Consider the following 26,484-nt stretch of genomic DNA (forward strand, 5'->3'; position numbering starts at 1 on the left):
TGAATAATCGAGATCAATAATCGAGATCTCAGTATTGATCAAAATAATCGTGATTATCATTTTGGCCATAATCGTGCAGCCTACCTGCATTATTAGATAAAAATCTTAAAAGTTCATGTGACATGGACGTTAAAGTCATTTGCTTATGTCATGTTTCATGTAGGTTATTTTTGCAGGAATGATGCCGTTTGTCAAGTCATGTCGGATTTCCCATGTTAAATCATAGCACTTCTTCTCTGTCGGCACCACATACGTGTTTGGGACGTATTTTCTCAGAGGCTTTGGCTGTAAATAATTAAATTACACACACAAAACGTCATTTTTATAAAAATGCATGCGATTAAAAAAAAACAAAAAAGTCCTTCATACAAATATGAATCATCTGGATGTAACTTACAGGCGGAGGCTAGTATGCAAATTTTTCGTGAAGATTGATAAAACAAGTGTATTAGTCACATGACACTCTAAGAAACAAAAAGAGTAACGGTACCTGGGTGGACGAGTGTAGCTTTTTACGTTTCTCTCCAGGGAAATGAAACCTCCCCCACTCCTTCTGGTAGAAGAAATACCTGAGTGAGAGGAAAAGGACTTTTTAAAGATATGACCAATATATGGTCAAAACACTTACAGACATGAGCATATTGGTGGCGTTTGTCCAAAAAGCTTACCTTCCAACACGATCTGTTTTTTTCAGTTCACTTTTGTTTGGACGATCGTAGCGCTTCTTCTCTGTTGGCAACACACACCTCTTTAGGATGTATTTTCTTGGAGGCTTTGGCTGTAAATAATTAAATTACACACACAACGTAATTTTTTTTATAAAATACATGCGATTTAAAAAAAATCCTTATATAGGATTTTCCCGCAGTATAATCTCAACGCAAAAGTTGATGATTTCCGTCATGAGATCGTGTTTGTTCTTCACGAACAGTACAATGTCTCTAAAGTACAGGGAAAATACGTTTTCTATTTAAAGTAATTATTTAAACAGAGTGAATTTGGAAGTGTCATGCTTAAAAACAAGCTTTTTTATTTATTTATTTATTTATTTATTATTATTATTATTATTAATGAAAGGCAAAGCTGTTTTAAGAACATAATCCTAAAATCCACTAAAAAGTGGGCAAAGTGGAGTGTCCTCTGAATGTTTTTTTGGGACAGAAATGTATGGTACAGTTATAGTAGACTACATACACACTAAGTACTAATACTTATGTTCAGTGGTATGTGAACAGTTTATGTAATTATAAACGTACAAATGATAGTTTATTGACATTTTAAATGAGTTGGTGGACATTAGTATCCACTAGGTGGCAGCAGTGCAGCTGTTATATCGCCTCACTGAGCAGTCTAGTGCTGTCTGAAACCTCTCCCGAGATCTTTTCACATTATCAATAGGTGATGTGTGTATGCTATAAGGCTGGTCTGTTTCATATCCTTTAACTAGAATGACTATTGTCTCATGGCCCGTAGGGGGGTTGTGGAATATATCCTTACAATTACAGGGGTCTCTGGCTAGAAGAAGCACTTTTCAGCCCTCAAAATGTCATGGAAACAATCTTTCCAGCCTAAGTTAAAATAAAACTTCAGAGACAGGGGGTTTGTAGATGCCAGAGATGGAGGTCGAGGGGACCATGAAGAGGTGGCTCCAGCTGGCATCAGATCGAGAGTGTGGGCACAAGAGCAGACTTTTGATAAAGGAGGGTATTTACAGTGTTTTAACTGGTGTGTTTTTTGCGCTATTATTAATTTGTTAAAATGTTCATATTATAGTCTATTTTTAATTGTTTATAAAAGTCCTTGCTGTTTTTAAGTGGCTGAATTAGTGTGTGTGCGCACGTGTGTGTGTGTGTGCGCGCGTGTGTGTGTGTGTGTGTGTGTGCGTTGGTAGCTGGGTGGGTATATAGTTGTGGTCGGATGTTGACATACCCCTTGCAGGAAAAAGAGACCCTGTGTAATCTGTTTAAACGACTTTTACGCATGTTTTGCAGAGAGATCATTTTCACCTTGCTGTTTGGGTCTCTGTCCCACACTGTTACAATGCAGTATTGAGAGAGCGCGAGGGAGATCGATTTTCTATCAGAAACAGTAACTATATAAAATGGACGTCAACACACACCACTCTGTGAGGTCATTTCTCGCTCTCAACAGAGTAGTTGTGATTGTTTAGTGTTTACGACAGGGCCAAAACATTCAAGGCCATGGTGTATTTTGACTGTTCCTGTAGCATAATCTCACCAAACTGTGTGTACAGTGAGGGAAAAAAGTATTTGATCCCCTGCTGATTTTGTACGTTTGCCCACTGACAAAGAAATGATCAGTCTATAATTTTAATGGTAGTTGTATTTGAACAGTGAGAGACAGAATAACAACAAAAAAATCCAGAAAAACGCATGTCAAAAATTTTATAAATTAATTTGCATTTTAATGAGGGAAAAAAGTATTTGACCCCCTCTCAATCAGAAAGATTTCTGGCTCCCAGGTGTCTTTTATACAGGTAACGAGCTGAGATTAGGAGCACACACACATTGGGAGTGCTCCTAATATCAGTTTGTTACCTGTATAAAAGATACCTGTCCACAGAAGCAATCAATCAGTCATATTCCAAACTCTCCACCATGGCCAAGACCAAAGAGCTCTCCAAGGATGTCAGGGACAAGACTGTAGACCTACACAAGTCTGGAATGGGCTACAAGACCATTGCCAAGCAGCTTGGTGAGAAGGGGACAACAGTTGGTGCGATTATTCGCAAATGGAAGAAGCACAAAAGAACTGTCAATCTCCCTCGGCCTGGGGCTCCATGCAAGATCTCACCTCGTGGAGTTGCATTGATCATGAGAACAGTGAGGAATCAGCCCAGAACTACACGGGAGGATCTTGTCAATGATCTCAAGGCAGCTGGGACCATAGTCACCAAGAAAACAATTGGTAACACACTACGCCGTGAAGGACTGAAATCCTGCAGCGCGCGCAAGGTCCGCTGCTCAAGAAAACACATATACATGCCCGTCTGAAGTTTGCCAATGAACATCTGAATGATTCTGAGGACAACTGGGTGAAAGCGTTGAGGTCAGATGAGAACAAAATGGAGCTCTTTGGCATCAACTCAACTCGCCGTGTTTGGAGGAGGAGGAATGCTGCCTATGACCCCTGGAACACCATCCCCACCGTCAAACATGGAGGTGGAAACATTATGCTTTGGGTTTTTTTTTCTGCTAAGGGGACAGGACAACTTCACCGCATCAAAGGGACGATGGACGGGGCCATGTACTGTCAAATCTTGGGTGAAAACCTCCTTCCCTCAGACAGGGCATTGAAAATGGGTCGTGGATGGATATTCCAGCATGACAATGACCCAAAACACACGGCCAAGGCAACAAAGGAGTGGCTCAAGAAGAAGCACATTAAGGTCCTGGAGTGACCTAGGCAGTCTCCAGACCTTAATCCCATAGAAAATCTGTGGAGAGAGCAGAAGGTTCGAGTTGCCAAACGTCAGCCTCGAAACCTTAATGATTTGGAGAAGATCTGCAAAGAGGAGTGGGACAAAATCCCTCCTGAGATGTGTGCAAACCTGGTGGCCAACTACAAGAAACGTCTGACCTCTGTGATTGCCAACAAGGGTTTTTAAACCAAGTACTAAGTCATGTTTTGCAGAGGGGTCAAATACTTATTTCCCTCATTAAAATGCAAATCAATTTATAACATTTTTGATGTGCGTTTTTCTGGATTTTTTTGTTGTTATTCTGTCTCTTACTGTTCAAATAAATCTACCATTAAAGTTATAGACTGATCATTTCTTTGTCAGTGGGTAAACATACAAAATCAGCAGGGGATCAAATACTTTTTTCCCTCACTGTACATGAGTCCACAGACACTGAGTCTATTCACAGTTCCATGCTGTATAGATGTTCTGCTCATCCTCACTGTACCGTAAAGGTCAGAACCTCACATCTGTAACCTTGTAGCTTTCCTTAATAAACACGACTGCGACCAAGCTTGTGTATCACTACTATTTTTAGATCTCCGTCTCTCAAAAGTATTGGCGCCCTACGCGTCCGGCTCTCAAATCTATTGGCGCCCTACGCGTCCGGCTCTCAAGTCTATCGGCGCCCTACGCGTCCGGCTCTCAAATCTATCGGCGCCCGATCCGAATTTTGCCACAGCAAGCACCACTCACATTTTCTTCAGGAAATGTCCCTTAAAATAATAAAAAGTCTGTCACTAGGCCGTGTGTCAAGATAAACGTAAAAACATCTTGAGCTTGTGTTCACCACAGACCTTATTTTTCGGCATTTAACCCAAAACCCCATTGACGGAAGTGCTAATACGCTGACTCGTTTCTGGGTTTCACGACTCATTCCTGCAGCACTCTATAAGACGGGCTGTTGTTATCAAACCATCGAAATCGGATAAGCAGCTTTGGTAATGATTCTTTAAATGAACCGATTCAGAATCCTCTTCTTGAATCGTTTGAGTCGTTCTCACTCGGCCAGTGTTGCACGTGTTGGTTGCTTTTCCTGCACGTGTAATCAGCACGTGTTCACAGACCGTAAATCCCGACCCCATGGTAGACACTCGACAGAAATTTCATACTAAAGTAAGTATTTTATATTTTCTGGGTCTAAACAGAGCAGAAGTATTGCTAATGTGTTGTACAGATTCTATTGGACTGGTGAACTGTGTGGATTTGTATATTTAACCCAGTTTAATATGGCCTGCTTTGTTCAGTCAGAGACAAGTAAAACTGTTCTAATCTTCATTTATTTTCCATAGATAAAACAAATGTTTGCTTACACATGAATACGTACTTTATGCCTTCAGAATGGTGGAGATTTGTCTCTTAACTATGGGAGGTGGGGGGTACTATAAAATGCACAGTTCTGAGACACTATATACCTATACTGTGAAATCAGTACATGTGTGTGTTTAGAATGGTTATAGCTTTTGGAAAAAAAAACTATTCTTGAATCTATTAGTCCTTGTTCTGATGCACCTGTAACGTCTCCCTGAGGGCAGCAGATTAAACAGATCAGAGCCAGGGTGAGAGCTGTCCTTAATGATGGTTTTTCCTCTGCTGAGGCAACGGGAGGTGTAAATATCCATCAGGGAGGGGAGAGGTAATAAATACACTTATAAATGTGATTACTTGATGACCGTAGACAAAACTCTATACATGTGAAATGTTTTGTTGAAGTTCAGATGAATCTCTGATGTACAGAATCTTCAACAGAGTTCTGCAGAAAGATTTTGAATGCCTGTCATTCACCAGAACAAATCTGCAGTTGATCAGTCTGTCTAAAAGAAAAAATCTAAACACACAATATAAAATTCCTGCAGTGTGAATAAAGCCTTTGTGTTGCTTTTAGCAAACATGTCTAGTACTCTCGGTTCAATGTACACAATTTACCCCATTTAAATGCATTTTGGAAATTGTTCCACATGGCCTTAAAGTGTGAATATTCACTGTATGCCAAATAAGTAATCAAAGAATGGAATGGATTTTTTTTTCTTCTCTAATGGACCATTAATCACAATTATAAAAGATGATGCATCAGGTACAAAGTATCAGAGGTCCCCCCCACCACACACTCCTCCCCCCCCACAATGGTTGCATGACTTTTGCTACACCATTTCCACTGTGTGTGTTACAAATCACTTTGAGGTATATATATATATATATATATATATAAAATCTCTCTCTCTGACACACTCCCGCTCGCTCTCTCGGACACACTCACTCTCTCTCTCTCTCTCTCTCTCTCACTTCCCCGAGTAAAGAGTGTGAGACATCACATCGAGAATGCAATTCCAAATCTGTAACGTGTAATTTTACGCTATCAGAAGGAGGGACACGTTCAATCTCAGTCTTTAATTAGATCTCTGGCAACGAAGGGGTGTGTGTGTGTAAAACAATAACATGCATGATGTATATTATGATCAGATCGTATACGTGATTATAAGCAGATTATTCCTCTAATCTTATAAGTGATTAAAAATGGAAACCGAGCTTCGGCACATCAGTAATAATAATAATAAGTGGTATGACGTGATCAGTGGATCGATGAGGCTCTCTCTGAGTCACCAGATCTCACTCTGAGAGATCTGGTGGAAAGTCAGAGTTATAGAGTTATAGTGCTGAGAAAAGTTTGTAAAGAAAAAACAAATGTGTTTTTATAAGGTTTTCATTTCTTTGATTCACCCTCGTATATTAATGCACTTGTTCTTACATGTTATCGTTCCTATAGTAGCTGATAATCAAGGATGGGGTTGTGTGATGCGTTACCATGACCACCTGCTATTGTTATGCGTGTGTACATAATACGGGAACGCTTTAAGTGACCATTCCCATAATAGTTTATGATTTCTGAGGCCCTCATTGTATCTGCATTATTATAACGTATTGCACTGGGGAGCTGTTTACCAAACAGTCAGTAAACCCTGCTGGAAGTGTTTTTTTATTTATTTTATTTTTATTAAGAAAAAATTTTTTTTTTGCCCCCTATCACTTTCTGTGCGAGGGTGGAGTGAGTGTTCTCAGTCCCGTCTCGGGCTGAACCATCACAGCTCTATTAAAATTGTCATCAAGTCTGAACATTAGAACCCAGCTTCCTTTTTTTTCAAGAACACACTATATGGCCAAAAGTTTGTGGACACCTGACCGTCACACCCGTACAGTATACTCTTGTTGAACATCCCCTTCCAGATGTATTTCCCCTTTGCTGTTACAATAGAGTCCACTCTTCTGGCCAGTAAAGTTCTTCTGCATCAACCTTAACACACTGTGTCTTCATGGAGCTGGGTTTGTGTACAGGGGCGTTGTGATGCTGGAACCGGTTTGGGTCTATTAGTTCCAGTGAAGGGAAATTGTAACGCTACAGCGTACAGAGACGTTCTATACAGCTGTGTGGCAACAGTTCAGGGAAGAAGCACATGTGGGTGTTATGGTCAGGCGTCCATATACTTTTGGTTACATGGTATATCATGTTTATGCTGTAATGAAGATTCAGTGAACTGCAGGCTGGTGACTGATTTCAGCACCAAGGACAGCACCAGCTGAGGCCTGAGTCACTATGAGAGGCCGAGAGAAACAAGTCTCTCTCTCCATTTCTTTATCTCTTTCTGTCTGACTGATTGTCTTTCCATCTCTCTCTTGATCGGTCTCTGTCTCACACTCTGTGTATGTGTGTCTCACTGTTGTCTCTATCTCGGTCTCTCACTTTGTCATTCTCTCTCACTTTCTTTCTGTCTGACTGCCTTTCTGTCTCTATTGATCTCTCTCTCTCTCTCTCTCTCTCTCTCTCTGGGAGTGCGTGCGTGGGGAGGACAGAGTGCGGTTCTGAGACAAAATCTTTTCAAAATGTTTGGTAAACAGAGCAAATGATGTACTGCACACAATCATACACAAAGATCAATCATACTGTATAAGACAGATCTATTACGGAGAATCTGCATCTAGTAAGGGACTTGTATGACCATGCGTATGACAACAAGATTGAAATGGGGTTTTTACCATTAGATCAGGAGAAAGCTTTTGACCGGGTCGAACATGTTTTTCTTTTTAACATCCTAAAGGCTTTTGGTTTTGGTGAAAATTTTATCTCAATGATGAGGCTATTATACTCTGAAGCTACATTTATGATAAAAGTGGCCGGTAGCTTAAGTGCTGCTGTGAAGGCTCAGAGGGGTATCAGGCAGGGCTGCCCCCTGTCGGGCCGACTTTACAGCATAATTATTTAACCCCTGCTATATAAGCTTAGGAAAGAATTGACGGGTCTACAAATCGACACTCTAAACGGTCAACAACCCACCAAATTATCTGCATATGCGGATGATATCACAGTCATATTGTGGTGTTTGTCTTTTAGATGCTGGTGAGACAGAGACTGTGGAGGACTCTCCTCCTCCTGAGAGTTTCAGGCTGGACCACACACTAGTGTAAGCATACCCACGGTTTCCTTTCACAACTGCGTATCTGAGCGTGTCTTTAACACTGATCTGTGATGTGTTTTGATAGCACCCCTTATTCAAGCTCCATAAGGGAGATGCTGATGACATTTGGGACCGCAACTTATAAAGTTGGGCTTAAGGTGCACCCTAATGAGCAGGACCCCCGTGTGCCTATCATGTGCTGGGGCAGCTGTTCTTACACCACCCAGTCTATAGGTCAGTCTGCACCCATTTCTTACAGACTAAGAATTCATGTATAAGATTTACAGTATTCACTGACCTGTGTTAAGGGGTAGTTAGTAAAAATGTTGTTCTTTTTGGTAAAGAACTTTATGATATGCATTTGTTGTTTTTCTGTGCTTGTATTTTGTACAGAGAGATTATTGGTAGATGAGGAGAAGCCTTGTTTGGAAGTTTACCCTGTAGACAGGTATGACAACCCAACTTATTGTCATATCTCAGCCCAGCCAGGACTCGGTTTCCCGAGAAGCAACACCCACTTCTAACATGGCCGCTGAGGACTACACTTCCCACACACGCATGCGCTCACCTCCCCGGAGTTCTGATCACACACACCTGCAGCCAATCACCTTGTCCACTCACCACGGCTTATTAAGAGACTTTGGATACAGAGACACTTTGTGAAGTAAACGTTCAGCAGACTAGTTTCTCTGTCGTTCTCCAAGCGTTACCTGCTGTGTTTATTCCATAAGTGACTTTGACCTTTGCTTACGTCCCCGACCACGATTTCTGTCTTGCCCCGTTTGTTTTGTTTGCATGATCGCCTGACCCTCGCTTGCTTCTTGACTACGGACTGTGTTCACCCCTCTGGATTATTCTGCCTGAACCTGCTGCCCGCTTCTGCTTCTGTATTCCCCACGGTACGTGACACTTATCAAGCCAGAATGAATTCTTCTTTCGAGGGATGTGTGATGATGTAATAAATTCTGTATCAGAGGTATTGTTAGTGCTGTTAAAATACTCGACGAAGCACTGTTTGCTTGCAGGATGTAGTAGTTAATTGTACACTAGAATAAATTCTTCTGATGATTTGATTTGCTTTTCACTTGTAATTCTAAATATAAAAGCATATATATAACTGTGTATATATAAATGAAAATAGACTGCATCTGTCAAATCATTACTCAAGCTTCTGAGCATCATTCGCACTCTAAAGATATCTAGAAGATTGCTCAATTATGTGTTCGGGGTTCATTTTGGTAGCATTACTAAATATTCTGAATCACAAATATCTGCAGGTATTATGCTCTCCTCCCTCAGTTCTAATTCCTTCTATATCCTGTGATATTTATCCATATTTTGTATCCTAAATAATAAAAAATAGAAGTGTCATGAAACGTGCCCTTGTTTAGGAGACTATTTGAGTTCCCTGGCTCAGTTTGGCTCTGCATGCTGAGTCTCCTCTCACTCCTCTGTGCAAAATCACTTCATACGACTGTTGGCAGGTATATTTATTTCATTATTTATTTTTCTCTCACTTGTAGTTTTTTAGTTCTTTAACTGTGCTCATGCAGCACTTGTTCTTGCTCCCCAGGTGGAAAGTTCCCCCTGCATTCTGGATGTGGACATGTTCCACTTAGTGGTGAGCTGAAAAGCTTGTTAAATGATACTTTAGGCACTATTAAGTGTATATTAGCATCAGATTAGAGTAACATTGTCGTCCAGAATCTAAACCTGTCTATCTAACAGGTAATTGTCTGTGGTTTCTTTGGCTGTAGTCTCTGCATCATGTTTTGTGTTTGTATGTCAGGGGAGTCTGGTGCTGTAATATTCAGCATTGCACTGCTTAGACCCTTCAGGGCTTAGTGCGGATACTGCACACCTGCATCTCTTCCACTTGGTCATTGTGGCTCACCTGGTCCAGATCCCCCTCACCTCTGTGCCAGGTTAGAGCATATTCTACTTGGAGCACGTACAACTTAACAATAGATGGTGATCTGTGTTATGCTGTCATTTGTGTGTTTATTAACCCTCGTTCTTACAAATGAGTAATAACGTGTTTGCTGTCAAAGTAATTCACTGCAGCCAACAGCGTTAGATTTGTGTAGGGTTTTATTTTTGGGGAGGGTGAACACAATTTTTAAAGTGTTTAAATTTAATCCTAAAGAAATGTTTCTATACATGCTGCAGTACACGTGTTTATTTACTATTTGTTTTTTTTATACTGTTTCAGTATTTAGTAGACTGTTCTGTGAACAGCAATGGTTTTGCGTCTGAGTTGTTAATTTTGTTTTGAGTTTTGCCAAAACTTGCTGCTTATTAGAGATGCCGAGCATCCAACCAGGAACATGATTTTGGTTCAGAAATATTCATTAATGGTGTCCAAAAAGTTGCCCCAAACCTGTAGATCATTATTATTATTATTATTATTTATTAACACATTAATTGGACAGCCCTCGTTAACATTGGTGGTGTGTCCACAGAGGAGCTGACCATGGAGCAGGAGCGTGAAGGAGAGGAGTGGGAGCAGGAAGAGAGTGTCTGTCTTCTCTATAACACATTGAGGACTCATGTAGGCTGGTGAGACAGCAAAATTATTATTATTCATAATAGTAGTAATCAATCCCATGAGCTCTTTCACACCCATTCATCAAAAACTCCTTTGTGAGCCTGGGAAACTTATTGTTTTGACTTCAGTCACAGAGCTTTCATTTACAGTGCTGTAGAAATGATCTTAACACGTGCATGTGTGTTAATAGCCTGCGTGAGACTAGCTCGGGTTGGCATCTCTGGCGTTGTGTAAAGGCAGGCATCCTGCCCTTCCTCAGAGGAGCCGCACTGTTCTTCCGCCATCTCAATGGAGTTCCCATTCCGCCTGAGCTCAACGGTAAGTGCTTCATTTTCCCCACCCTTCCCTCCCCATCACAAACTCACTTAGCTACATTTGACCCATGGGTTCCACCACATGTTATCTGATTGAAAGTTGACCTGACCGTACACCTCTACAACTGACGTTAATTTAAATGAAGAGATTTACCATTTAATTTGTGAGGTGATTTATCAGATTGGCCACAAAGCTGGGTTGTCTCATCTAACCTGTTAAATGATTGAAACACAGTTCTGCCAAAACATGGAAACCTTGATCACTTGAACTTCACATGTACAGTGCATCCGGAAAGTAGTGACAGCGCTTCACTTTTTCCACATTTTGTTACAGCCTTATTCCAAAATGGATTAAATTCATTATTTTCCTCAAAATTCTATACAATACCCCATAAACACAACGTGAAAAGTTTGTTTGAAATTAGGGCTGCACCATTATGGCCAAAATGATAATCCCGATTATTTTGATCGATATTGAGATCTCGATTATTTACCACAATTATTAATTGATTTTAGTGACAGCATATTTTTTATTGCACTTTCACATTTAAGTTTTCTCATGCCACAATATAACACAAGTAGGCATGAGAACTTGAGCTGGTCAATTATGACAGAATTTAGGAACATCGTGTGAGCCATGACACATTAATTTACCTTCTGATAAACTAAATGTAATATTTTCAGTTCATTTTACAGACTGTATGCACAAAACAACCGTGAGCCTGTTTACCTCGTAAACAAATACAATAAACCTCAATGTTCAGTGTTTGAAGTCTGCTCCTCTTAAATATATTTAAAGCTGCACTATTAGACATTTCCACTGTCATGGTTCTGGGCTGGAGTCAGTTCTCGAACCGCTCTGTGTGTATTGTGTAGATATCTGAATAATCTCATATAGGATGTGATTGGGTGAGTTCATTTACCCGTCGGATGCACAGCGCTTTAGTTTAATGGTGTTCATTACTGACGCTCCGATCAGGATTTTTACTGATGATACGATCCAGATACCTGTCACGAGTTCCCCTTTAAGCAGCGTGCTGTGGAGCATGTGAGCGTGCGAGCACCTGCTTTTCCCTTGTGGACAATCGTGACATTTCGACACATGCATTTGTTTATGTTTCTGTCATGTCTCCTCCCTGTTCTGTCGTTGGCTGTAGTTTCACGTGTGTCTGAATTGCCCTCAGCCGTCAGCCATTACAATGCTGATTATCTCCGCATATATACTGCGTGCCTCCCAGCACACGGCGCGGAATATTGAATGAGTTATAGTAGATTAGTTTAGAGTCCTTACAATAGATACCCACAGTCGGTCCATAGTTTCATGTTTAGGTTCGTTTGTTAAGTTCACGCTGGTTTCTCCGCTACCAGTCCCTCGCTGTTGTTTGTTTCATGTTTGGTATATCGACCCTGTATCCCGTGACCACGACTTTGATTCCTGCCTTGCATGTTACTGGATTACGTTTTTGGATCACGTTCTGGATTTACCTGCCTGTGTGTCTCTCAATAAAACTGTTCACACTGCGCTTGCATCCTACCTTATCTCTGTTACAGCACGATACGTGACTAGACCAATCTTTTTTTATTTCAATTCAATTTTACTTGTATAGCGCTTTTTACAATAGACATTGTCTCAAAGCAGTTTTACAGAAATATCAACATGGTATACAGATATTAAAGGTGTGAATTTATCCCAACTGAGCAAGCCCCTGAGTGGCGACGGTGGCAAGGAAAAACTCCCTAAGATGTTTTAAGAGGAAGAAACCCGACTCAGAAGGGAACCCATCCTCATCTGGGTAACAACAGTTAGTGTGAAAAATTTCATTATGGATTTATATGAAGTCTGTATGGCCTTAGGAGCAGCCGTAGTCCCAGCAGTCTGGAATTAGAGAAGATTTGAGCTCCATCCAGAGGCAGAAAGGATCCGGATCTCTAGTATCTCCATAAATTCGTGGGGGGTTCGGCGAAAGGAGAGAGGGAGAAAAAAGATTATGACTGCGAAGTAGTAGAACAGGGTAGTCAGGGTAGGCTTGAGTAAACAAATACGTTTTAAGCCTAGACTTAAACACTGAGACTGTGTCTGAGTCCCGAACACTAATAGGAAGACTGTTCCATAACTGTGGGGCTCTATAAGAGAAAGCTCTTCCCCCTGCTGTAGCCTTCACTATTCGAGGTACCGTCAAATAGCCTGCATCTTTTGATCCAAGTAGGCGTGGCGGATCATAGAAAACCAAAAGGTCGCTTAGATATTGTGGCGCGAGACCATTTAGTGCTTTATAGGTTAATAAAAGTATCTTATAGTTAATGCAAGATTTTACTGGGAGCCAATGCAGTACTGATAATATCGGTGTGATATGGTCGTATCTTCTAGTTCTAGTTAGGACTCTAGCAGCTGCATTCTGGACTAACTGGAGCTTATTTATATTCCTACTGGAACATCCAGACAGTAAGGCATTACAGTAATCTAATCTAGAGGTGACGAATGCATGCAACTAGTATTTCTGCATCATGTAGTGACAATGTTTCTTATCTTAGAAATATTTCTGAGATGAAAGAAGACTATCCTAGTAATATTATCTACATGAGCATCAAATGATAGGCCGGAGTCAATAATCACTCCAAGGTCTTTTACTGCTGCACATGATGAAACAGAAAGACCATCCAGAGTAACCATGTGATCAGAAAGATTACTTCTAGCTACACGTGGGCCTAATAAAAGTATTTCTGTTTATCAGAATTAAGTAAAAGGAAGTTACTTAACATCCAATGTCTAATGTCCTTTACACAATCCTCAACTTTACTAAGCTTCTGTCTGTCCTCTGGCTTCGCTGAAACATACAACTGTGTATCATCAGCATAACAGTGGAAGATAATTCCATGTTTATGAATAATTTGTCCTAAGGGTAGCATATATAAAGTAAAGAGCAGTGGGCCTAAAACAGAACCCTGTGGAACTCCAAAAGTAACCTCAGTATGCACGGAGAAATCACCATTTACATCTACGAACTGATAACGATCGGTCAGATAAGACCTGAGCCAGGAGAGGACTGTTCCCTTAATGCCAACAACATTTTCTAATCTATCAAGGAGAATAGTGTGATCTATAGTATCAAAAGCTGCACTAAGGTCGAGTAACACAAGCAGTGAGACACAACCCTGATCAGAGGTCAGTAGTAGGTCATTTACTACTTTAACTAATGCTGTCTCTGTGCTATGATGAGGTCTAAATCCTGACTGATACATTTCATGAATGTTATTCCTATCTAAGTACGAGCAGAGCTGCTGTGTACAACCTTTTCTAAAATCTTAGAGATGAAGGGGAGATTTGATATTGGTCTATAGCTGGACAGTTGAGAGGGGTCAAGGTCAGGTTTTTTAATCAAAGGTTTAATAACTGCTAATTTAAGTGATTTAGGTACATAGCCAGTGCTTAGGGAAGAATTGATTATATTTAGAAGTGGTTCAATTACTCCTGGACAAATCTGTTTAAACAAACATGTAGGTACAGGATCTAGTATGCAAGTTGATGAATTGGCTGAAGAGATTAATGTAGCTAGTTCGGTCTCTCTAAGCGGAGCAAAATACTCTAAACATTGATCTGATATTGCTACATTGTCATGTAATGGGTTTGTTACAGTACTGTCCGGTTTTAATTTAATGGCCTGTATTTCACGTCTAATATTTTCAGCCTTATCAATGAAAAATTTCATGAAATCTTCACTGCTATGTAATGATTGAGTGTTTCTCTCTGTAGTGGTTTCATTCCTAGTTAATTTTGCTACTGTGTTGAAAAGGAATCTAGAATTGTTTTTGTTGTCTCCTATTAAGGTGGAGAAATAGATTTTTCTAGCATCGCCAAGAGATTTCCTATATTTCAGTAGGCTCTCCTTCCACGCTGTTTGAAATATCACCAGTTTGGTTTGACGCCGTTTACGTTCTAATTGTCGAGTTGTCTGTTTTAAGGTTCGCGTTTGATCGTTATACCAGGGTGCTAGTTTTTTTCTCTAATTATTTTTCTTTTGAGTGGAGCCACTCTATCTAGCGTGCAGCGGAGTGTTGACTCTAAGCTTTCAGTTGCCTGATCGAGTTCTATCGGATCTGACGGTGATCCAAATCTAACTGATGTTTCTGCGAGGTTATTGATGAAGCTCGGTGCAGTAGCTGATGTGAAAGTACGTTTTACGCGGTAGCGAGGCGAGGTGGAAATATGATCCATACGTATTATGAACGACATAAGAATGATCGGAGACAACTTCAGACTGTGGAAGTGTTACAATATTTCCTATACATTGTCCGTATGTTAGTATGAGGTCAAGAGTGTGACCACCATTATGAGTAGGTCCGATTACGTTCTGATTGACCTCTACTGAATCTAAGATGGACACAACCGCTGTTCTCAGAGGGTCTTCTGGGTTATCAAAGTGAATATTAAAGTCTCCGACGATTAATGCTTTATCTACAGCCACAACCAGGTTTGAGACAAAGTCTGCAGATTCACTAAGAAATTCAGTATATGGCCCTGGGGGCCTGTAAATAAGAGAGGAATTTACTTATGTAGCCACAAAAAATAACTTTATACTGGTATAAAGAATTTCAGAAGAATTAAATTTATGCTTAGGTTTTTTCTATGGATGAGACCAACACCTCCTCCTCTACCAGTTGAACGAGGCTGATGTACATAACTGTATCCCGGAGGACTGGCTTCATTTAATGCTATGTACTCGTTTGGTTTAATCCAAGTTTCCGTTAAACACATTAAATTACATTCCTGATCAGTAATGATGTCGTTAACAATAAGAGCCTTAGACGCAAGAGATCTAATGTTTAATAGTCCTAGCTTCAGATTAAAGGTGCTGGATGTGCATTCAGTATGATCTAATTTTAGGTTAATTAGGTTACGAAGACAGACTTTCCGAGATTGTCTATATATTTGTATAGCTCGGGGAACAGACACAGTCTCTATAGTATGTATTACCGGGCCCGGATTATTAATTGAACATTGATTATACTGAATGTCGTTATTGTCAGAGATGTACTTACGGTAGACAGTCACTTGGAGTGTAGCGCCTTGGAGATGTTGTCAGACAGCAGTTCTGCTCCGAGGCTGCAGGCCATCAGGATGAAACAACCTAGGACGCTCCCAGAACAGATTCCAGTTATTGACAAACACCAGATTCTGCTCATTACACCAAGAGACTAACCAATCATTTAAAGCTAGAAGTCTACTGAACTTTTCTGCTCCACGTCTGTATGTGGGAAGAGGTCCAGAGACGATGATCTTCGCGGCGGGTGATCTGCCTCGTACCGTCTCGATCAGGCTGGACAAGTGCCTCTTCAGAACCTCCGTCTGCCGCAGCCTGGTGTCGTTCGTCCCCGCGTGCAGCACAACAGCTCCAATGCGCTCGTCCTTCTTCAGGATCCCGGATACCTGCGCAGCGACATCAAGGACACGAGCACCAGAAAAACAGTGTGTGCACACCTTACCTTTAGATGAGGCTACACGGACGTTCCGCACAATGGAGTCCCCGACGATCACAGCGTTAGGTCTGGTCGGAATCTCGAACACCGGAGGTGGCGAGCTCCTCACCTGGGGTCCAGCCCGCGCCTTCCGCCGCTGGTTCACCCAAGGCCCGAGGTGTGTTGGCGCCGGCGTGACGGAGACCACGGCTGGGAAGGTCCTAGGTGCACGGTCCCTGCACAGAGAAACACACGGCGTAGAGGGCCTGGGAGTGGAAATAGCACGCTGTGTGCTTACCTTGGATATGTGGGCAGAGGCACAAGATGTTTCCAGCGCAGTTTGTCGCTCCAGCAGCTGGGCCTGCTTCTCGCGTAGGCCGCGGATCTGCTTCTCCAAATCCTCCAGTTCCAGCCGCACCATGTGAAGCTCGAGCGAGTCCTCACCTGCACTCAAAACCGGAGCGACAGCAGACATATTGTTTTTTAAACAAAACAGCAGTAAATGAGAAATAAGGAACGTAAACAAGGCTAGCGGTAGGTGATGCTAGCGGGCTATGGGCTACAAGCTAGTCACGGATATTTGTAAAAACAGATCAAATTTAGCGACAGCGCAACGTTACGATTGTTTTATCTAAAGTAGTGTCAGTTATATTTGTATAACGTAAGGTAAATAATTTTAAAGTATAGAGATTAGAAGAAATTCATGTAATAGCGTTAGCTCGAAGGGCGCTGCTTCCTGCTTCAGGAAAGGCCGTACAACTCAACATTTTAACACCTTCATACAAAAACATGACAAATTGACTGTTTATTCAGTGCTTCCATATATTAGCAAGGTGAAAGGCAGGTCTGTGAGAAATGAATAATACGGACATAACTATCACGCTTCAGTGTGATGACAGAGCGGACATAAAATGGAAAGTATCTAATAAAATACAAAAATAGATGGATGATTCACTTTGGGGGGAAAAAACAAAAACCTTCAAGTAGCTAAAAACTGTATTGAAATGTTAAAAGATGAAAGGGAGTTGGCACAGAGGAGCAAATGAGGCCACAGGGAAAGATGAACATGACGTGTAAGGACAAATATATGAATACTTCTCTTTTTTACATATTTACAGGTCAAATACTAGATCGTAAATACTATGAATTCATGCTGCAGACATGCTGACTATCATTCCAAGATCCATTTTTAAGTATTAAGGATTTATAAAATGTGACACTAGGTAATTTCTCTATAGTTAAAAAAAAATTGCAAACAGGAATGTGTGTGTGTGTGTGCCCGCTTCATACTCATCCACTCCCTACTTGTGCCTGAGAGTGTATTCAGTGAGTAAAGACAGTGTGTGCTCTTAAATGTATGTATATGTGTGTGTGTATTTAGACGGCAGTGTGAAGTGGTGTACCACTATGTGAGGAGGGAGAAGTATGCTCTGAGGACGAGGAGATGGAGCAGGATGACGTGGCCTCTCTCTGGAGCTCCTCCACGTTCTTCACGCAAAAACAATAACTCTCTCAAATTCTGATGGAGCGGCATCTACATAAGAATCAACAAAGCACACAAACATCAGTTTCGTTTTGGGACACCGATTTTCTAAATCATTCCATTCGCTTTCTATTTATTTATGTAGCATTATTAAAAGATCAATCATCAAGCCGGTGTAACCTTAATCTTTATCGCTAGCTGCTCCTGAAGTGTTTTGGAAATCGTTTCAGCCACGTCATGTTCACTCACCGTCCACTTTATTAGGAACACCTGTACGTTCATGTAGTTTTCTAACCAGCCAATCATGAAATATACAGGAATATAGAGGAATCACAAGAAAACTCCCTTTCAACACATTTAAAAATAAAAAAATCTCACAATGTTGGATTTGAGTTTGTAATGCAGTGAGCACAACCAAGGAGTGCATTTTAAAAAGAAAACTACAATGTTGTTGAAGACTGAAACCTGTACCTACAAACTAGAACTGAAAATGGAACCACTGAAGAGTCAACAGTGTCAGAGATCCTCGTGTGTCCAGTTCCACTGTGTACGGCACTTTTTATGCTTACCGACCCATTACTCCAGCTTTTGTGTTTTTTTAGCTTTGTGCTGATAGAAATGGTTTAGTTTTTTTAAAGCAAACTTGGTGTTAAAACCCAGAAACATCTAGTAATAAAAAGTGACATTCATCATGTGTTTGAAGTGACACTGTTCAGTTATACAAGTAACTAGGTATTTTGGTATATATTAAAAGCACTATTTTTGAGCATTTCCCCATAATTTCATAGTGTGGTTTGCAGTATAAGCACCTGTGGTCTCATGCGTGGGTTCCAGCGCACATAATAACCCACCCAGAGCTCCAGATGTGTGAGACTGGCCAGTGGATACAGCACCTGGTTTTTACAGTCCACATAGAACGGGTTAGTGAAGTCCTCCGGCTGACTGTTAATGTAGGACCACAGTGACCGTTTTACCCTGTACTTCCTAAAAACAAAAGAGGAGAGAGAGAGAGAGACAGAGACAGAGAGACAAGTCATAATACACTTAGACAAATTCATTTCCATTCAGAAAAATCAAACAGGCTGGAAAGCCTCCCCCCATTAGTGGAGAAATGTGGAGCGTACCTTTTCCATTCTCTCCTGCTCACTGCTGTAGAGGAACGTACCAAACAGGCAGCTGTAGGGGCGATCCAGGATGGGGATGAGAAAAAGCTCTTTGAACTCAGAAGCAGAAGGAAACTGAAAGAAAGAACACAAACACTGGGTTTAACAGTGTATAGTAAGATGCTTAAATGTGGATCTGCACAATAACGCCTGAACAGATAATCAGTCTTTTGTTCAGTACGGAAATTATATTTATTTCTTGCAATTAGAGTCCTCTTCAAAAGTATTGGAACATCAAGGCCAATTCTATTGCTTTTGCTATACAGTGACATTTGGGTTTGAGATAAAAGACGAATATGAGACGATAGATCAGAATTTCATCTTTCGTTTCCTAATATTTAGTATCTGGACGTTTTACACAGATTAAAACATGCAGCTTTTTTTTTTGAAGCCACCCTATTCATTAACTGTTCAAAAATACTGGAACGAGTGACTGATGGGTTTTTCTTGCTGCCCAGGTGTACCTTGTTAAATGGACTTTAAAGAATGAATAGCTCTGAATGTCTTCTCTTGGTTTGAGCCCTGGGTTTCACCTGTGGAGACAGCATTTGTTGTTAAAAAGAATAAACCGACATGAAGACCAGAGAGCTGTCTATGGGAGAAAAGCAAGCCATTTTGAAGCTGCGAAAAGAGGAAAAACCTGTCTGAGCCATTGCACAAACATGGGGCATAGCCAAAGAACAATTTGGAATGTCCTGGAAAAGAGAGTTAGTTCTCAGTATGATCTCTTACATTATAACATTAAAATAAAAACAATAGTTCCCTCACAAACCTCTCTTTTTTTCCCCCCTAACTCTTGAAATTAATAAGACTTGCAATGTTACTGAGAAACTGGAAAGTGCAATGTCCTCTCTGCTGTGACACTGGAGACTACTTCCATAAAACTTGCATAAATAGATAACTTATAAATCTTAATTAGATCACAATGATCAGGCGTTTTTTTTCTTTAAGTAACATGTTTATAATATGTTTACGATTAAGCTTAGACTATGTATTGCGTACGCCATACTAGACCCAGTCAATGAGCTGTTACTATAGAAACGAGAACGAGCACATCACTATAAAGCTGTAATTTCCCTTGCAGCTGGAATCAGAATCTTGCTGTTACAGAAATGTCGCCAACACCTTCTGACCAATCAGATTGGAGAATTCAACAGTGTTGTGGTGTAAAGCATCAGTAACTGACCTGTCTCATCATCTGCCACACACAGTCGATGAACTGCACAAAGAGAGGGGATTGTTCCGAGTTGGCGTGATTCTCATCTCCAAGGCCGACACGCTGAGAAACACAGAGAGAGAAAGATGGGGTTAAATATACATGCGTTCACACGCCCACACACAACCACGCCCTCACTGCTCATACACACCGAGGCCAACTTGTGTCCAAAGCTGATCCACTCCTTCTCGATCAGTACCTGGAAGCCCCTGAGTGTGCAGTAGTGCGAGTCCAGCATCAGCATGGCCAGAGAGGTGAGCTGAGCCGTACCGTCCCAGCCGTCACTGCAGCGCACCACCATCGAGCTCTTACTACATTCAACCTTATCTGCTATACCATTAACTGCTATACGCACTGCACCTGCTAATAACAGCTACACACACACACACACACACACACACACACACACACACACACACACACAGTCAGGTCAAACAACCATCACTTCACTGACTGAGTAAAACAACACTCAAGGGTTCACAAACAAGGTATCACAAATAGTTGTCCAGAACAACATGTAGATATTAATGAATTAAATAAGTACTTAACAATTAAAATGTAATAATTATTCGCAATGTATGTTCAGGGCATAATATCTAACTACAAAACAAAACAGATGCTCTGCGTTCTTATGTTCTTCTGTTTCCTGTTTTGTGAAATGTCTTCGATTAGGAGAGGACATGCTGTTTAAATAAGGCTAGACATTGCTGCTCTCTACATGCATACCTGTTCAAACAATTACTGAGTAATAAGTATATCAATGCTTAGTTATGCAGTTATCCAATCAGCCAATCATGTGACAGCAGCACAATGCATACAATGCTCACATCAAACATCAGAATGGGGGGAAATGTGATCTCTGTGGTTTGGTTTGATGTGTTGTGCATGCTGAGATGCTTTTCTGCTAACCACGGTTATAAAGAGTGATTATATGAGTTACTACAGTATATCCTTCCTGGCAGCTCTGACCAATCTGGTCACTTTCCTCTGATCTCTCTTATCAACAAGATGTTTCCACCCACAGAACTGTCTCTCACTCAGTGTTTTTATGGGTTTTTCCTGACACCATTCTGTGTAAAATTCTAGAGACTACTGTGTGAAATTCCCAGCAGTTTCTGAAATACTTGAACCAGCCCATCTGGCTCCAACAACTATGCTTAAAGTCACTGAGATCACATTCCTTCCCCATTCTGATGTTTGATGTGAACTTTAACTGAAACTCTTGACCTGTATTTTCATGATTTTATGCATTGTGCTGCTGCCACATGATTAGTTGATAACTGTATAAATGAGCAGGTGTTCCTATTTAAGTGCACGCTGAGTGGATGTTGTGACTTTTATGTGTTTTGTAACTGATTTTTATATAAAATTATGGTGAATGATCTGTATTTTACACTTTATTACCCCATACAGAAGCAAAACAGATTCTATAAGGCGGCAGAGTGCCAGTGAAGTTCTTCTATGGTGGGGTAGACCACCTCCTTCAGCTTGCGCAGAGACTCCCGCATCACATGGATGTTGGGAATCTCCAGGAAATTCAGTTCCGCATTGGGATGGAAAATTTCGCTCTCATAGCCACCATCTTTAGCCTGGAGGGGAAAAGAGAGGAGAGAAGAGAATGTGATGCTCGAATAAACTCACCACTACAACATGTCACATTGTTATACATAAATCCCGTGCTAACTCTATACATGCACAAACCCCAAAACAGCTGATATTTGTTACTCCCTAATTATTTTATTGCTGGGTTTGTTGGGCTACTCGTTGGTGGTATGAGGCTCGAATCAACTGAGATAATGACATCAGTGCATCATCACCTCATGTTATCATTGTAGCCCTTCTTACAGATACAGTCACATGTTTTCAGTATGTCTTTCTTACACTGCAGTGGATAAGGTGCCACTTTTTGTTTTTCAGATGGAGGTTCAGACATCTGTGAGTCATTCTGTGAGGATGGGAGTTCACATGTAGATGGTGAGTAGTGTTTTTATTTTGTGAGTGCTTTTAATGAAGGCTCATTGCATAGTGGGGTTTTGGTAGTCAGATTTCACTGTTAGCACTTCAGTACACATGCACTACGTTTACATGGACAGCAGTAATCTAATTATTGACCTTATTCTGAATAAGATAACATTGTGATTAAGGTGTTTACATGAGTCACTTTTAGAATACTCCTCTCATGTTCCCGTTTTACATGTTATAGAACATCGATGGATTAACGGCACGTCATTACGTCACCGCGCCACGCCGTCTGACGTCCCTCCAGAATTTCACGTATCAACATACAGTTGGTCTTCGTTATGGTACCGTATACAGTCTGGGGTGTTATTTTAAATTTTTACGAAAGCTTCAAGTGCAGTTAATTATTTGTCATGCTGTACGTGCAAATAGACGACTGCTTGAAGCCACTAGCTAGATAGCTTCTAACCCGTGTAACCTCGCTTGTCATTTCTTTTCCCACATATACCCCTCTTTTTTTAATCTTCCCATATTAGTTAAAACAAAACATTTTTATTGGTCTAGCCTAATGAAGTTCCTCAGCTGTAGGTGTTTTAATCAGCGGAAATAGTGACACATCTCTGCTGAAAACCATCACAGAAATTCTAATGGATTCCACTACAAATACCATTACAAACCTTAAAAACCATTACCAAATTTCAAAGGTGTTCTATTGGTCCTTAATGGTACCCCCTAGACATAACATGCCACCAATAAACGGCAACAAATTACCATTAGAGGTCCTAAGGGACCATTATAGATTCCATTAAAACCAATGCAATTCCCATTAAAACCATTACCAAATTCTATAAGGGTTTCTGTTGTCAAAACAAAGCATTTTTTATCAGTCTAGACTTCCAGACAAAAAGCTGCCACTTGAGTGCATACAATTTCCTTGTGGATGGTGCTCTAGCATTTAACATGGTCTCAGTTGTGAGAATAGAATCTATGAGCTGGGGCCCCTCAGGGGCCAGACCCACAGTTTCCATAGTTCTGGCCAAGAGTAATAAATCAGCCCTCCGGCTTGAGACAGTAGATCCACTCTAAGAGCTCAAATGGGGCACCTGACAGACCTTCCAGGACCACAGAAAGGTCCCAGGAAGGTATGCGCGGCCTGCAGATCGGCCTCAGCCGCCTGACACAACGCATGAACCTCGAAGTTAGAAGATGTTGCCCCACAGAGGCTCCATCAACAGGGGCATGACTGGCCAAAATGGTGGCCACATAAACCCTGATTGTAGAAGGAGCCCACCCCGCTGAGAAACGTTATTGTAAGAACTCCAGGACTGTAGCTATTGTGCATTTCACTGGGTCTAGCTGAAGTTCCTCACACCACAAGACAAAAAGCTGCCACTTGAGTGTATGGAAAATATCTATAAAGTGCAAATAATATGTGTAACTGACATTTGGATATATTAATGAAGTGAATTCAATATGTAACCAACATTTAGAATTATTACTCGAGCATTATCGTATAATCAATATTGGTTAAAAAAAAAACATCATCTATATGTATAATCAACAGTTAGAAGCATAATCTAAATCCATAGAACAATGTTTGATCAGGTTCTATTCTGAGTGGATTTGAGTTGAATGAACTCTGTGTTTCGGTGCACAACAATTGTTCTTCTGTATTAGCTGTCTCCTGTCTCCACAGCAATAAAAATTGGCAGTAGATATCCGCATGCGTGAGTAAATAACTTTGAGGCAGATACAAATTAGGGAGTTAGGAGAGGGCCTCGGGAAAGGAGGTAGATATCAGCGGGGACAACTGATAGAGACAGACAGATGCTCATTGAGGCCTAAGAAGGGAGTCAAGGTCAAGACACACAACCCTGTGTGAAACCTTTTTTGTAAAAAGAAACCTTGTCCTCATGAAACCTTTTCAAGAAAAACAACTAACTGCGCATGTTCCACAAATTTAAGATAACGCATAGACATGAATATTTAATTGTGGCAAAAGAAGATTGGTCTATTTCAACGAGGAAAAGCAAAACCCCACCTACAGAGACTATGCTGTGGAGATAGGTATATAAAGACATGTTTGTGTATGCATAATTCAGACACTCTGCAGACTGTCACACTTTATTGATTTTCAATAAAGTTTATTTACTTTTTGACATCTACTAAACTCTCTGTCTCTGAAGTTTTTGACCTAGGCTAAAAGGTTGATTTTATTCACGACACTCGCAGGCCACGATGGGTTCTAAAATTTGACAGAGGGGCCGGGCCAGGAACAGACGGATGGAGTGTTTGTGTGAACTAATATAAATGACATGTAAAAGCCATTACATGAAAGGATTTGGCCTTTAACAGGTAGCAAAGCATGAATATGCAAGGCTCATTGTACCAATTGTTTTCCAAATGCATTAATTTGAGAACACAGTAGAGAAACTCGCGTCCAGTTTCAGTGGGAACAGTGTTGTTGATCTCCCTTTTTTGCCAGTGCATCAAACTCTGTAGTTAGTTTTGTTGTGGCAATTCTCAGGAGAGATCCGAGGTGTTGGTCAGTTAACCTGGATCTGTGAGGGGCTTTGTTGATGTTCATGACGCTGAATGTCTGCTCACATACGTAGGTCGAGCCAAACCATGTCAGCATCTTCTGTGCCGTCCTCTGGAGGTTTGGAAATGTCTCTTCATTAAGTGAAGCATAAAAGTCATTCAGTTTAAGAGAGTTGAACTTCTCCTTTAAGACGGAGTCAGACTGAAGATCGATCAGTTCCAATTGCAGCTCCTGTGGTGCTGTTTCAGGGTCTTGTGACAGGGGACAGGACACCAGCTGAACCGACGGCAGAATTCTCTGTGCAGGTCGCCCAGTGATCTGTATTTCTTCACGTTTTGGGACGCCTCGTTCTGCATGGCCAGTGTGGGGAATGAGAGAGAGATTTGTTTGAAATTTGACTGGAGAATAAAGTCAGCTTGGATTTGAAGGCTCTAACATTTGTGTACATGTCGTGCACAAACTGATCTTTCCCCTGTAGCTTGACGTTCAGCTCATTCGTGTGTGAAAATATGTCCACAGCAAACGCAAAGTCACAAAGCCAGTTGTTGTCGCTTAACTCACGAAATTCGTCGGATTTCCCCATTAACTCCAAAAATGCGATAATTTCCTCTTTGAGCTCCCACACTCGTTGAAACACTTTGCCCAAACTTAACCAGCGGACCCGAGAGTGGTAGAGGAGTCCTGGTGATCCGCATCAGTTTCCTCCAGGAACGTAAGAAACTGACGATGCTGAAGTCCCCTTGCTCGTATAAAGTTAACAAGTTTTACGACCGGATTCACGACATGATTAAGCTGCAATATAGACTTACACAGAGATTCCTGATGAATGATGCAGTGAAGGAAAATAACATCCTGCTCAGGGTTTTCCTCCTTCACTTTGTCCTGGATTCTTTTCAACAGCCCAGTGTTTTTTCCAGTTAAATTTGGCGATCCATCCGTGGTGACATTGGCAAGTTTACTCCAAGGTATCTTCATTCTCTCGATGACAGCAGACACCTGGTTATACAAGTCCTCTCCCCGCGTTTTTCCTTTCAGGGACTCCATGGTCAAAAACTCCTCCGTTATCTCAAAACTGTCGTTAATCCCTCGGATAAAATTAGGAGCTGAGCAGTGTCTTTTATGTCGTTACTTTCATCCAGTGCTAGTGAATATAACTTAAAGGACTCCGCCTTTTTGTTTAATTCGCTGGCGATATCTTCGTCAATTAGTTCCACACGGCGAGTCACAGTCCTGCGTGATGAACTGATTTTTTCAAAATTGCCTTTGCTCTCTGGACACAGGAGACCTGCTGTCTCTACCATGCATTCTTTCAAAAACTCGCCTTCGGAGAAAGGCTTGCTAGCCTTTGCTAATTTGAATGCCAGCAAAAAACTTGCCTTGGTACTTGACTCTTGAATCGCAGTTTGTCGCTGAAAATTTTTTTGTTGAGTCTGTAAATTAGCCGTCAACCTCTGAGCCGTAGCCGCCCGTTCTTGCGTTGACTGCTTGCTAGCGTAGTTGGCATACAGATGGAGGAAATTCAGCACCACTGTTACTCTCCCAAGGAGTGGGCGTCCAGCAAAAAGACCACTCCAAGGGTGTGGTGAATAATATCACAGTAAGTCATAAAGAACCCCAGGGTAACATCTGAGAACCTACAGGCCACTACTTTCCATAAAAGAACACTGCTGCCTGTCTGAAGTTTGCTCAAATCCATGTGGAAATGCCAGGAGCCTATTGGAAGAATGCTCTGTGGACAGAGGAGTCCAGAATAGAACTTCTTACTTTAATTGAAAATCATTGTTTGATGCAAACTGAAAATAGCATCCCAACATAAGAACTTCATCCCAACCGTGAAGCATGGGGGTGGCAGCATTATGGTTTGGGGCTGCTTTGG

At 41.1% G+C, this 26,484-nt stretch overlaps 3 protein-coding genes and 1 pseudogene across 8 annotated transcripts; 2 read left to right on the forward strand and 2 right to left on the reverse strand.

The window, feature by feature from the left end:
* Positions 1-34: 34 nt before the first annotated feature.
* LOC128604713 (uncharacterized) lies at positions 35-19,724 on the reverse strand. 4 transcript variants are annotated; one of them, XR_008385261.1, is made up of 7 exons: positions 19,356-19,724; positions 18,853-18,966; positions 18,538-18,712; positions 17,909-18,018; positions 17,649-17,779; positions 15,829-16,689; positions 11,515-12,720 (listed from the first exon to the last, which is right to left on the reverse strand). XR_008385261.1 is itself a non-coding variant. In XM_053619839.1 (3 exons), exon 2 carries the CDS (start codon positions 16,664-16,666, stop codon positions 15,869-15,871), a length of 798 nt encoding a protein of 265 aa, XP_053475814.1. In that variant the 5' UTR covers positions 16,667-16,689; positions 17,649-17,778; the 3' UTR covers positions 35-778; positions 15,829-15,868. The 4 variants fall into 4 exon arrangements, 3 of the variants coding, with proteins under 3 accessions (XP_053475814.1, XP_053475812.1, XP_053475813.1); XM_053619839.1 differs by lacking the exons at positions 11,515-12,720; positions 17,909-18,018; positions 18,538-18,712; positions 18,853-18,966; positions 19,356-19,724 and adding an exon at positions 35-778 and having other exon boundaries at positions 17,649-17,778; XM_053619837.1 differs by lacking the exons at positions 17,909-18,018; positions 18,538-18,712; positions 18,853-18,966; positions 19,356-19,724 and having other exon boundaries at positions 11,524-12,720; positions 17,649-17,778.
* On the forward strand, positions 7,484-9,176 carry LOC128604722 (E3 ubiquitin-protein ligase UBR2-like). Its single transcript, XM_053619846.1, has 3 exons — positions 7,484-7,935; positions 8,015-8,163; positions 8,323-9,176. The coding sequence occupies exons 1-3, from the start codon at positions 7,823-7,825 to the stop codon at positions 8,451-8,453; spliced, it is 393 nt and encodes a 130-aa protein (XP_053475821.1). The 5' UTR covers positions 7,484-7,822; the 3' UTR covers positions 8,454-9,176.
* On the forward strand, positions 9,195-20,084 carry LOC128604734 (E3 ubiquitin-protein ligase UBR2-like). 3 transcript variants are annotated; one of them, XR_008385262.1, is made up of 3 exons: positions 9,195-9,854; positions 10,392-10,488; positions 10,668-11,135. XR_008385262.1 is itself a non-coding variant. In XM_053619854.1 (3 exons), exons 1-3 carry the CDS (start codon positions 10,403-10,405, stop codon positions 20,059-20,061), a joined length of 300 nt encoding a protein of 99 aa, XP_053475829.1. In that variant the 5' UTR covers positions 9,195-10,402; the 3' UTR covers positions 20,062-20,084. The 3 variants fall into 3 exon arrangements, 2 of the variants coding, with proteins under 2 accessions (XP_053475829.1, XP_053475830.1); XM_053619854.1 differs by adding an exon at positions 19,976-20,084 and having other exon boundaries at positions 9,195-10,488; positions 10,668-10,795; XM_053619855.1 differs by adding an exon at positions 17,627-17,758 and having other exon boundaries at positions 9,195-10,488; positions 10,668-10,795.
* A 4,421-nt stretch (positions 20,085-24,505) lies between these two features.
* LOC128604714 (general transcription factor II-I repeat domain-containing protein 2-like) lies at positions 24,506-25,795 on the reverse strand (annotated as a pseudogene).
* Positions 25,796-26,484: the final 689 nt, after the last annotated feature.

This window comes from Ictalurus furcatus, unplaced genomic scaffold (assembly GCF_023375685.1).
Source record: "Ictalurus furcatus strain D&B unplaced genomic scaffold, Billie_1.0 scf2, whole genome shotgun sequence".
NCBI classification, from domain to species: domain Eukaryota; kingdom Metazoa; phylum Chordata; class Actinopteri; order Siluriformes; family Ictaluridae; genus Ictalurus; species Ictalurus furcatus.